Genomic DNA, 11,755 nt, shown 5'->3' on the forward strand with positions numbered 1-11,755 from the left:
AAAGGAAGGCATGTTTGACTTTCTCCCATTGTTCATTCCTTCTCTGTCCCGGTGACAATGAAGCGATGGCAAGGTCCCCTTCCCGGGACTGTGGTCGTCCGTTTCCGCTTTGCCGGCCGATAAGATCACTGAGGTTGACCAGCCAGCTGGTCGGTTTGGCTATTCCTTTTTATTGAAAACGAGTCAGCTGTTTGCACGAGTCACCTTCCTTAGGCTCCGAGTAAGTGGGTTTGTCCCCGGTGAGGGGGATTCTTGGCCTAGAGGTGAAGCTCAGAGACGGTGGATCGTGGATCACATTGCAATCTCCCTCTCACGTCTAGGGTCTTTTCTATAAAGTACTCCGGTTGAGTTGTATTTCTGCATTTCTTTGGGGTCCTTTCGCAGATGTATTCCAAATGTTTGATGAAGCTGGTCCACGTCGTTCTGGACCGTTTCCTGTTAAAAAAAGGAAAAAAACAAAGATTTTTTAATTTTATTTTTATGCAAATTTAATCACCAAATTCGAACCAATCCAAACCAGTCTAGAAATTTCTAGTAAATGAAGTTACATATATAGAATCCAAAAAGCATATTTTGCCGGACATTTTTCTAGTTACTCGAGCCTGATTTAATCCAAATACCTTCAAATTAATTCAAATACAGGGCGTGCATACGCGTTCGCCGGCTGATCTTTTTAAAAGATCGGCCGGCTCGCAGGCCGTTAGATTTGGCGCATCAGTGCGCTCCATCATTGCAACATAGGTCTTATTGCAGAAAATTTCTGCAATGGTGATCTTGTTGCAGAATTTTTGTAACTGAGGTTTTGCTGTAGATTGTTTTTGCAACAAAGGGCTTGTTGCGGGTTTTCTTTTTGCAACGAAGGCTTTGTTGCAGATTTTTTTTTTGGTCTTCACTCTTTTTTGTAACATAGGTGATGTTACGGGAGAAAATTTTACAACATTGGTTATGTTACAGAAATTGCCGAATAAATCGCCAGCAGTCAGGAGCACATCACATGGGACACCTGTTATGCGAGCGAGGCGGCGGACGTAGCCAAGAAATCAGCTGGTCGAAGGAATCGTTTCCCTTCAAATAAAAACAATAATGTGATCATGTAACAATGTAAAATCTTACTAGTAGAGTATTTAATAATTATTTATTAAAAATGTTAGACACATAAAAATAGCCTGAGTTAGGATGCGGTGCTGATATCTCAACGAAAGAAAGGCAGAGGGGCGTTTTCAAAAAGTGGCATAGGACACCTGGCCACCTGGGTGGGGTGGGGTGGGGTGGGTGGTGGCGTTGGGACGTTTTCAGAAAAGTAGATGGACGTTTTCAAAAAAATGCACAGGGGTTTGGGCGGGGTGGGGTGGGGTGGTGGCGTTGGGGCTAGGTGGAGTCCGGTGGGACGTGGTGGTGAGGCTGCCTCCTCTCCTCTACATATTTCCCCCCTCCTGTTTCCATCCAAAACAAACAAATTCTTTCTGCTCGCTCCCCCCAAATCCCCAGCCCGCCGCCGTCCTGTCAACCTCGCCGGCACCGTGATCGATCGATGGGGGCCTCCGTCGACGTCGTCCCCGATTGGGTGGGCGACTTGGGCGAGTCCGTCGGCCCCGTCGACTACGGCTGCGTGCGCCGGTGCCGTCACCGCCGCCTCGCCACCTACCTCCGGCTCCACGGCTTCCGCGACGCCCTCCGAGGGTACGTGCGTCCCCACCCCCTCCGTCCTCCTATAAACTGCTTCGCTCGCTCACCGGCGGCCGGCATTGGCCAATCAATCACCTGCAGGTTGCTGAACGAGACGGACGCGTACATGAGCGTCATCCACCTGTCGCGGCTGGTGCAGCAGGGGCTGTGGGACGACGCCATCGCCTACGTCTCCCGCTTCCTCCGCCCGGTCTCGCACCCGCAGAGCGACGAGGCCCAGGTGCTCCTCCACTTCCTCATGCACCACGCCGCCTTCGCCAGCATGGTCGCCGGCGTGCCCGACCGCAACCTCAAGTACTTCAACCACAAGTACAACACACGGTACCTCAAGCACGACGACTCCATCTCCTTCGACTGCCTCAGGATCCGCTCCATCGTCCTCTCCATTCTCCATTCGGAGCAAGTCAGGTAGCACTAGCTAGACGATCACATCTTCAGTTCATGTCTGCCTGTCTGTCGATTCCTGCAATTTTCAAGCCATCTTCAGTTCCTATCCAAATTTTTCCTCTTTACATCTCAACTTTAATGTACTATACTGTTACACATATATGTGCAAGCAGATCCTCGCTGGACTGGGAGCGCGTTCGTTGCAAGGCGTCTCAAATCGTCCAACACTTGGCTTATAAGGCTCCAGAGTTGAAAAACGTGGCCCTGTTGCCGGGCGGCCCGATGATGCCCCACGATGTGCTTCCCATCGGATTCAGGTGATTCCGGCTCCATAATCAGTTTGGTCGCCCATGTTCACTTGATCCATTCCATTCTAGGAAATGTGTAAAACCTGTCTGCCAATTTTATTTGCCTTAGGTACCGTAGGAGGCGTCATGTGAAGGAACAAGACCTGCCAGGACCTAAAACACTGGCCAAGATCTACCTTAGGACCAAAAAGGGGTAAAAATATGACCTTGAAACATGGCAAATTCATTCTGCTCTTGCTGGCTCTTTCTTGACCAACTCAGCACATGTTCCATGTTTTGCAGGCTGCGTTCGTCGACCCGCAGTCACAAGTTAAATAGTGGTACAATGCCCTATTTATAAGCATCTTATGATTAAGCAATGTACTTCCGTGTAGATTCTAAATCTGAATGCTAAAATCCATCGTTACTGTTTTTGGTGGCAGGATTGACGAACAAGACAAGGAAGTGGCTCGTAGATCTTATTGGTAAAACTAGCCTCTGCTCTTGTGTCCTTGTCTTGTTTACTTTGCATTTTACGTATCTAGACCTGTGTTCGGCTTACTGTCAACCCAGATATATTTGGCACTTGGCAGCAAGCTATGAGGCACTTTGATTTTACTGGTTCACTATTTGGAAAAACCTCTTGGAATGCATGTATATGCATATAAACTGATCAACTTGTGTTTTCTTCAGATGAAAGCTTGCAAGCTGGTCTGGAACTTCAATCAAGTGGGAAGGAAGGTAACCTTCTCTTAGTCCAGTCATTTTTCATTGTATCCACTGGTTATGTAGGCTCCTTACTAGCTGTCTCATTGGTTGAATCCTTTTGGCACACATCTACATAATATCTTAGACCAGTATGAACAGTTTATTCCCCTTCCAATTTTAGAATCACACTTCACATCATATTTCGGAGACAATAGCCCTGTTGATTAATATATGTCAAATTAGAATGAACTAATTCTTGTTGCGCTAATGTTTTTTTTACTACTATGCCGCATTTCCATATTCTTCCAAATTGCTCTGTGATGTTTACACTTTGGATATAACTGTGATGTGGCCTATGTGGCTATGTGGCCATTATCTATGATCCGTTGCAGCACATATCTTTGAACGATGAACGGTAGAAACATGTGTTCCCCTTTTGTGTTTGCATTCTTCCATTCTATCTTTAGTTGTTTTCCGTGTGTTTGCTTTTGTGCATGGTAAATTCAGAACCACTGTCCCTGTCAGGCTTGATGATGTTATATTTTTGCAGTTTAATACTTTATTAGTGCTTGCCTGCTTACTACCAGTTCTAACTAATGAACGCATTGCAGGTGTTCCTGGTGCTTCAGTCTCGAACGCCACGTCTGGTACCGCAGCACATCTTACTAAAAATTCTGGGACCTCGTCATTGACAAATGCAGGTAGTTTTGTTGACCACCCTCAACCATTCTTAAACCTCCATTTGCGTTGCAACTTATCTCTGAAATTGTTTGTTTCTAGCAATCACCACATGTACGTGTGAAGGGGCTATGTGTCATTGTTGTGCCGTGGTTTAGATGTCTCGTAATAATCATTGATATGCCACTTAGGACTTCTTTTAATTTTTTATAATACTATTTATGGCTTCCTCTGAGAAGTATATCAATTATAAATAATAACCAAAGTTCCTTTGAAAACATACTAGCCAAAGTTTTAGTTGAATCATAGAGGAAGTTGATTCGGCTAGCCTGGAATACCTTGTAGTGCTAAATCCTGTTCCACCCTTACAGTTTGGTTCGTATTTGCATTGATTGCCCCTATTTGTTATACGGGCCTATCTCTAAAAGATCTGCGGTACCATTTGAACATTTTGCCCTGGAGTTTTTCATTCTATCATTCTTTTGTTGTTTACTTGATCTTGTTCTTTGCACTTCGTCAGCGCCTGCCTATCTGCTGTCATTTCTAACTGCCGGATCTGTTGCAGCTGCTCCTGTTGCTCCAGTTTCGCGGAGTATGCTCGGTACCTTGAGAACATGTGCTGAAGTATCTGGTATCTCATCGGTGACCAATCAAGGTAAATAAGTTTATCACCCGTTTTCTGCGCATGAAAAACTTCCGTAGTTAATTCCTGAAGTATTAATTGTTAGAGAACGTCAACAATCAAGCTTTGATAGTCCGCACTTCACCGGTACTTGGTTACCTGCTAGCGTTTCTAACTGCTGAACTTGTTGCAGGTGCTCCTGCTACTTCAGTCGCGCAGGCAGTGAAGTTGACAGACAGTGCTCAGAACACTGGAATCGCATCAGTAACAAATGCAGGTAAATTAGTTGAACACCGCCAGTTGTTTTTAACAGGACGAAACTCCATTTGCTCAGTTGATCCCTGATATTGTTGTCAGAGAACAACAAATATATAGTCAATTGCCTGCTTGCATTGTTAATATAATATGTGCTGTCCGTATTTCGATTTCATTCGTTCAGTTATAGAGCTGGCCTTGCTACCTTTACCTGTCCTTTTGGCACTTGTTTCCTGTGGAAATATAGCTTCTGAATATTGTGGAAGATATGCCTTTTCTGAGTCTGCATTTGTTATCTACTTCTTTGTTCCTTCTTTTTGCATATGGTATATCCAGGATAGTTTCAGGACTACATTTGCATTGTGGAGGGTAACTGTTCATGTTTCCATTGAATAACATACTGCAAGTGTTCACTCTTACATAAAATTGTTCCTAAAAACCCTTGTTTCTCATGACAAATTAATGAAAGTCGGTCTCTTTCTTTGAATCTTCCACAAGCCGCTGCCATCACCTTTTGTCATTGAAATGACCATTGCTAAGAAAGCATCGGTCATACATAATATTTGAGTCAAGTTCCTTGAAAATATTGTCTATTGGGCACACACAAGTAACATTTGAGTCCAGAAGGTTCCGGTCTTGGAAGAATCGGTGGACGGAAGCATGCCTTAAGATACTTGGTAGGTTGAAATAGGGGTTATTCCCATGTTAAACCAGCATCAAACATGAACGCAAGTTATGGCGATTTCTTAAGATGCTTGGCGCAAGTTATACTGCCCAACTTAAGATGCTTTTGTGAATGAAATGGCTAAACTTTATTTATTTTTCTGATGAATATCCAACTAATTAAGCTTGGCAGTATATATATGTTGTGCTGGGTGCACTTGGTAAAGAGGAAGGAAGGAGGCTTTGCATTTTTTACGTGGAGTTTATGTATGTATGTATGTTGTATGAATCATGCATGATCCCTATACTAAGAGGTGGTGTACTTAATTGTTGATGTGCAGGCATCTGAAGCTGGAGGAGGGATGCATGAAAGCTAGTCCAGTCCATGGGATGGGTGGTGTTTCTTTGTGGACAGGACACAAGATAGAGAGAGGCTTAACTTGTTGTTACTGATGCATGGTTGAGTTCATGTAATGGCCACCGTTTTGCTTATAGACAACACACAGTGATGGGTTATGGTCAAATATCAACAGCAAATAAATGTATGCATGTAATGTACTATCAAGTATAATGTGGTGACGCTGGAGGAAGTTGCTTTAATTTGTTGTTGTTACTGATGTAGTAGTGGCCACCGCTTTGCTTGTAGACAGTGATGCCAAGTATCAGCAGCAAATGCATGCATGTAATGTACTCGCTGTGATGAAGTATGATTAATGTATGTTTGGATATTTAGACATGTTATTTGTTCCTTTGGGGTTTAACTGAACAAGGGATGTAAATGACAAATAAGCAGCGTCCGCAAGTCCCGTTTAGTTAGCTTTAACTAGCTCCATAGTTCATTTTCCCTGAAAAAAAGAGTTGGATTATTAGTGGGTTTAAACGGGACCTAGTTCCCATCCCTCAGAACAATGTTATTTCTGATGGCCACAATCAAGATTCATTCAATACTTGGATATTTAGATTTGATGGTGAAGAAATGGATTTTTATCACCCGCAAAAAAAAAAGAAATGGACATCTATATTGACAAACCAACGAGAAAGCACTTTTTTTCTTCTGATGAAGGGTGGAAAAAATAAAAATTTCCAGCAAAAAAGGTTGGATATTGGCTCACGTAGCCCATGGGCTGCCGGGTGGCGGCCCAAGATGGTAGGCCACTGCGGTGAATAAACCACACCACGGGCACCCACTCCACATCTTCCTCCAGTCCTCCTTCGCCTTCGCCTGCGCTTCTCCGACGCCTGCAGCGCAGCGCACACACCCAGGTTGCTTCTACGCCGGGTTCCCCCGCCGGCGCCTTCCCTCCTTCTCCCACGCCTCCTCCCCTACCTCCTAACCCCTGCACCCGTCCTTCCTGCTGCTGCAGAGCCTCACCACCATGGATGCGGCCGCGCGCGCCTATGGTATCGGAGGGAGCCAGGGCGCCGATGAGGAGGACGCCGCCGCCGAGGAAAGGTAACTACTTTTCCACTTTAGTCACTTCCTATGAGCCGCCGGAGGCAGATCTGGACGGTCCGCAGCCCCACGCGACGGCGCCGCTTGCTTCTTGAGTTGGCCATGGCGCTGCCGTCGCCCCGCCCCGGCAGCCACCCGATGCATCCCCTGTGGGGGCGGGATGAAAGTCCCTTATGCATAGCTCTCCGCGCTCAGTCACAGTCCTGATCTTCTCTCCCTCGCGTCTTCTGTAGGTTCGATCCGATGAATTTTCTGGTCGACCATGACGAGGAGGAGGAGGAAGAGCAACAGTAAGTTGCAAAAGCTAATTCCTTTGGCCCCCCAATCTACTTATCTACAGTCATGTTGCTAGCTAAGCTTTGAGTCTATCTAGCTACCAATTGGTTGGATCTCTCGTTAGATGAATCATGAATGTAGACTCTCACTAAGTACATGAATTGGTACGTCTAGACATGAATTGGAATTCTTTTGTTGCCTTTCACCCTATATATCCAGACCAATTCATGCATCAACCTAAAAATGTGTGTTTTTTAGCACTTTTTGGTGTTTTTAATGCATCAATCTTATTTGCAGGCCGTTGATTCCTAGTGACTACAGTGTGGTGGAAGTAAACACTCTTCTTGACACCAACCAATGGGGCCCCCTGGAGCAGCACATCGCCAATGCCATGCCGAGGCCCCAAAACAATGTCTATTCATCCGATGCCTTTCCTCACAATATGGCGGCGGCAGGTCGGATGCTTTGAGCCAGCAGAGAGGCTCATCCAAATTGCAAACATGTTGGCCTTTTTGTATTGAATTTGTTTCCTATTGACCATGTCAAACATTGCACCAGATCATGGATCTTATTGACGCTGGAAGGGGCGACGTTGCAGCGCAAATCTTTGTGGAGAAGGTTGCCCCACTGAAATCTGTCGTTACGGCGTATGCTTACTCTCACAAGCTAGTAGATGAGATTAACAAAATCGAGACATGCCTCAACCAGAACACTAGGTATGCAACTCTTTCTTCACCCAGCCTCGTGCATGCATGCATGCAGTACTGCTGTTGTGGTATTTGAGATAATTAACTAAGACGTGTGAGTCATCTATGTAATCTCATTGTAGCATCGCCCATGCCCACTGTGTGGCAGCGCTTATGCCGAAGCTCATAAACGATTACATGCGCTTGTATCTGCCTCAGGTGATTGGGTAAGTGCACACTCGCTAGCTAGCATGGTCATTACCGTTGCATTTCTTTTCTCTACTAATTAAGTATAACAACTGCCCCTCTGGTATGAGAGAGACACACAGATACATGTTATGTTTGCTTCTGCATTTTCAGTCATGAGCGCCCCAAAGGGAAGCAAACCTCCATGTGGGAGTTTGTAATGCGAGTGGACGTGCCGGTTCCTGGAAGCAGGAGGCAGCCACATGTCCGGTGCCTCGTGTGCAGCGAGAAGGAGTACACACACTCCAAAGTTGGCGTGGACATGAAGGCGCACCTGCAGGAGTGCCCTGGGCTCACGCCAGATGCCTCACGTCGCTATGGTGAAGCCTTAAGGAAAGATGGGAAGAACAAGGCTGGAGAAGAAGGCAGCAGCGACGCCCCGCCCACAAAGGTTCCCAGGCTCACCATCTCCGATGCTGTTGACCCACTGCACATGGTGTACCAGAGAGTAAGTGATGCTGCAAACTGATCGTTGGTTGGTTGGTTGGTTGGTCTCTGTGTGTGTGTGTCTGTCTATGTGAAACATCTCTGACTTGACCCGGTCGATCGCAGGTGGAACAAGGGAAAGAGGTTCTAGATGGGATGGCAAGGAACCAACAGGATGTCCAGACAGGAACCAATTCACTAAGGAGCATCTTAGATAGCATCGGTCAACTCGTCGCCTTGGCACAACAACGCCAGGCTGCAGCACCTCCTCAGGCTCAACTTGCTGCAGCAGTGCCACACCAAGCTCCAATTGCAGCAGCCATGCTAGTGCCACCCCATGCTGGGCCTCCTCAAGCTCCACTTGCTGCAGCCGTGCCACACCAAGCTCCAATTGCAGCAGCCATGCTAGTGCCACCCCATACTGGGCCTCCTCAAGCTCCACTTGCTGCAGCCGTGCCACACCAAGCTCAGATTGCTGCAGCCATGCTAGTGCCAGCCCTTGCTGGGCCTCCTCAAGCTCCACTTGGTGCAGCCGTGCCACAGCAACCTGCACCCCAACCTGCTCCAGCGCCGCTTCAAGGTGCTGTCCTGGATTACTACGAGGAGTTTGAGGATTCCGATTTCTTGCCCGCGCTGCCCTCCTTGTCTGATTGAGCTGGAGCCTGGAGGTGTCCGACTGAGTTATGGTTACCCTGCTAGCTACTCTAGTTTTTAAGCGTACTGTAAACAGCTGATATGTGCTGGTCTTGTCTTCAACTACATCATTACCCAACTTGCTCTTTTCCAAATAATTATTATTATCAACTGTGGCATATGCCTTTTAAGTTGTTTCTTTTGCCTTGCAAAACTCATCTCTTAGCTCCAATTTGTTGCGCTAGTCAGAATTTTGCTCCTCCCTAGTCTTTTGCAATGCAACCGTCATATTAATTTGCCCAACTAGCACAAGCACTTGGACAAAAATAAAGATATGGGCAACTGTCAATGCAGGTACTGAATCTCGTTGCCATGAAAGCAGTGTCGAGCCATCCATATATATGCAGATATGTATCAGAACATGCCAAATAATACATAGTACTATTAACTAGCAGGCATGATAACTCTGACAAGAGCACTACTTCATCTCATACATAAGAGCATCTCCAATAGCATATCTAAATCACATCGCCTATGCTAAACCCGAATTTTGACAACAGCAAGAAAACAGTACTCCATCAACATACGTAATCGGTTACCTATATCTTTCTCTCAATTTTCTGTTTTGCCTATCCCAATGACTTATTGGGAGCAACTAAGCCATGTGCTTATACCACGGCATGATCTTGAGACTTTGTGTATATGAATTATACTAATCAACTAGAAAAATATAAAAAAATATAGTTATACTATGAGTATTTTATATAACAAAGAAATAAAATAGAATCAAAGGAAAAATAAAAGAAAATGAGTTGTGGATATGGCATGATCTTGAGTCTTAGTGTATATGGATAATACTAGTCGACCATGTCTTCGTACTACGGTGGTTTTGGATGTTGTTGTCCTCTCACAAGAGGAGAATGTTACCCCGTCTCCTTCCGAGTTCCCCAGGGAGGCTGCACAACTAGTGCTCGATGAAATACCACCAATGTATGATTTATCCTCTTTGTCTCATTTCATTGCATGGTATGAAGTGGGGATCAAGGACCGCCAATTGTATGTTCGATGAAGACGTGGCTTTGGTGAATGCGCGGAAGGCCATCACTCTTGATTCCTGTCTCAAGGGTTGAACAAAAGTGGCAACATATATTGGGAACATATCCATGATTACTTCCTTCACAAAAGAAACGTGTATGTGGCGACATATCAGTATCTCCCTCGCACATCAATGGCAACCAATTCAAGAATCTTGTAGCAAGTGGGTGGCCTGTGTGGAGCAAGTGAAACATCTCAACCCTAGGGCACCACCCATGGTGATAAGGTGATGAATTGTTTGTGTTGCTCAACTATTTGCATTTGCCAACTCTTTATATCATGTTCAATCATTTGATTTTTTGTCTTTATTATATAGGCAATCATTACTCAAGAAATGTACAAGATCATGAACTTGAAAAAAAGGAGCAAGTTGGGAGCAAAGGGCTTTGCAGTGTAAAACAAGAATCATTGAGGTGCCAAACAAGAAAGGCAAGGCTCCAAATCTCCCGACATCATGACTGATTCCGAAGATAGTAACTCTGATGATGATGGTGGTGTAAAAAGGAGTCCCACTTCTAGGTCGGCGGGCCATAAAAAAAGTGGCCGCCGGGGAGGAAGAGTGAAAAGGAGGTTGCAAAAAGTGCATACTTGAAGTTGGTCATGAAAGATTGAAACTTGCTTTGAAGGAAGAAAAGAGGGTGCTAGATTGTAGATTATATGCCCTAGAAGCTCGACCACACTTGAGAGCATGGTCACCACAAGGAAGGAGCTTGCCACAGAGAGGAAGGCAGCAAGATGGACCGAGATCAAATAATTAGAGGAGTGTTAGATTGCCTTCGATGAGCAAAGGGTTGACATGGGTGAGCGACAAATTGCCATTGAAGAGAGGATGTTGAGGAAAAAGCAAGAGCAAAGGCTTATGTTCATGAATTCAAGGATCTTGATCCAAAGGGAGCCTACTTCAACCTTATGTGTGATCAAGTTTTGGGGTCCAAGGGCGCCTACATGGGCTTCATGGGCAGTATGAAACTCAAGTGCCATGGGTGGCAATGGGAGTGCATGATGGATGACTATACTCTTGTGCATTTTGAAACTGAACCGAAAAACCATACCGAAATAAATCAAACCAAACTATTTTTACAATTTTTGTGGTTTCTGGTTTTTGGTATGGAAGCATGGTATATGAAATTTACATACCGTTTGAACTTTGGTTCTTTAGGTATATACCGAAAAACCGAACGGTTAACTGAATAAACCGAAGTAAAAAAATTATATATTTATGCTTGTTTAGTAAAAGTTTAGTACAAAACTGACACTTATTTTGATACGGAGGGAGTAAACAGAATGCACAAAGTTAAACTATGCTAGTTGATTTGATTGACCTATGTTCTAGATGATCTATGCTTGTTTAATTTAATGTTGAATTCCTAACTTGGCGACTTTGAAATGTATGGTATGTATCTAGCAATAAATTCGCATTTTTTTAGGACGTGGCTAGCTCGGGCGCCCATTCGTGTGATCCGGCGTCCCTATCATATATGTAAATGCAATCGATTTCTCCTCACACACTTCCAAAAAAGGAAGCACTCTGGTCCTTGCCACCACCTTCCCTCATACCCACGCGATCCTGTTAAGTTAACGAAGAAATCAACCTAGATCTTGTCCCTACGTGCATTTATTTGGCGTTCAAAAAGTCTTAAAAGCCGTAACTTTT

The 11,755-nt window shown here is 45.0% G+C and overlaps 1 protein-coding gene across 1 annotated transcript; it reads left to right on the forward strand.

Moving 5' to 3' along the window:
* The first annotated feature begins 1,414 nt into the window (after positions 1-1,414).
* Positions 1,415-6,015, forward strand: LOC123100550 (uncharacterized). Its single transcript, XM_044522461.1, has 11 exons — positions 1,415-1,680; positions 1,768-2,094; positions 2,247-2,390; positions 2,491-2,574; positions 2,664-2,701; positions 2,804-2,845; positions 3,054-3,101; positions 3,680-3,769; positions 4,312-4,401; positions 4,562-4,645; positions 5,628-6,015. Exons 1-11 carry the CDS (start codon positions 1,532-1,534, stop codon positions 5,633-5,635), a joined length of 1,104 nt encoding a protein of 367 aa, XP_044378396.1. The 5' UTR covers positions 1,415-1,531; the 3' UTR covers positions 5,636-6,015.
* Positions 6,016-11,755: the final 5,740 nt, after the last annotated feature.

Source organism: Triticum aestivum, chromosome 4D (assembly GCF_018294505.1).
Source record: "Triticum aestivum cultivar Chinese Spring chromosome 4D, IWGSC CS RefSeq v2.1, whole genome shotgun sequence".
In the NCBI taxonomy this organism is placed as follows: domain Eukaryota; kingdom Viridiplantae; phylum Streptophyta; class Magnoliopsida; order Poales; family Poaceae; genus Triticum; species Triticum aestivum.

Bases quoted from the DNA above. Each gene is read 5' to 3' on its own strand.
- LOC123100550 (XM_044522461.1), top strand. From the start codon at position 1,532: ATGGGGGCCTCCGTCGACGTCGTCCCCGATTGGGTGGGCGACTTGGGC. The intron at 3,102-3,679 runs GTAACCTTCTCT...AACGCATTGCAG, and splicing joins TCAATCAAGTGGGAAGGAAG to GTGTTCCTGGTGCTTCAGTC. The intron at 4,402-4,561 runs GTAAATAAGTTT...AACTTGTTGCAG, and splicing joins CTCATCGGTGACCAATCAAG to GTGCTCCTGCTACTTCAGTC.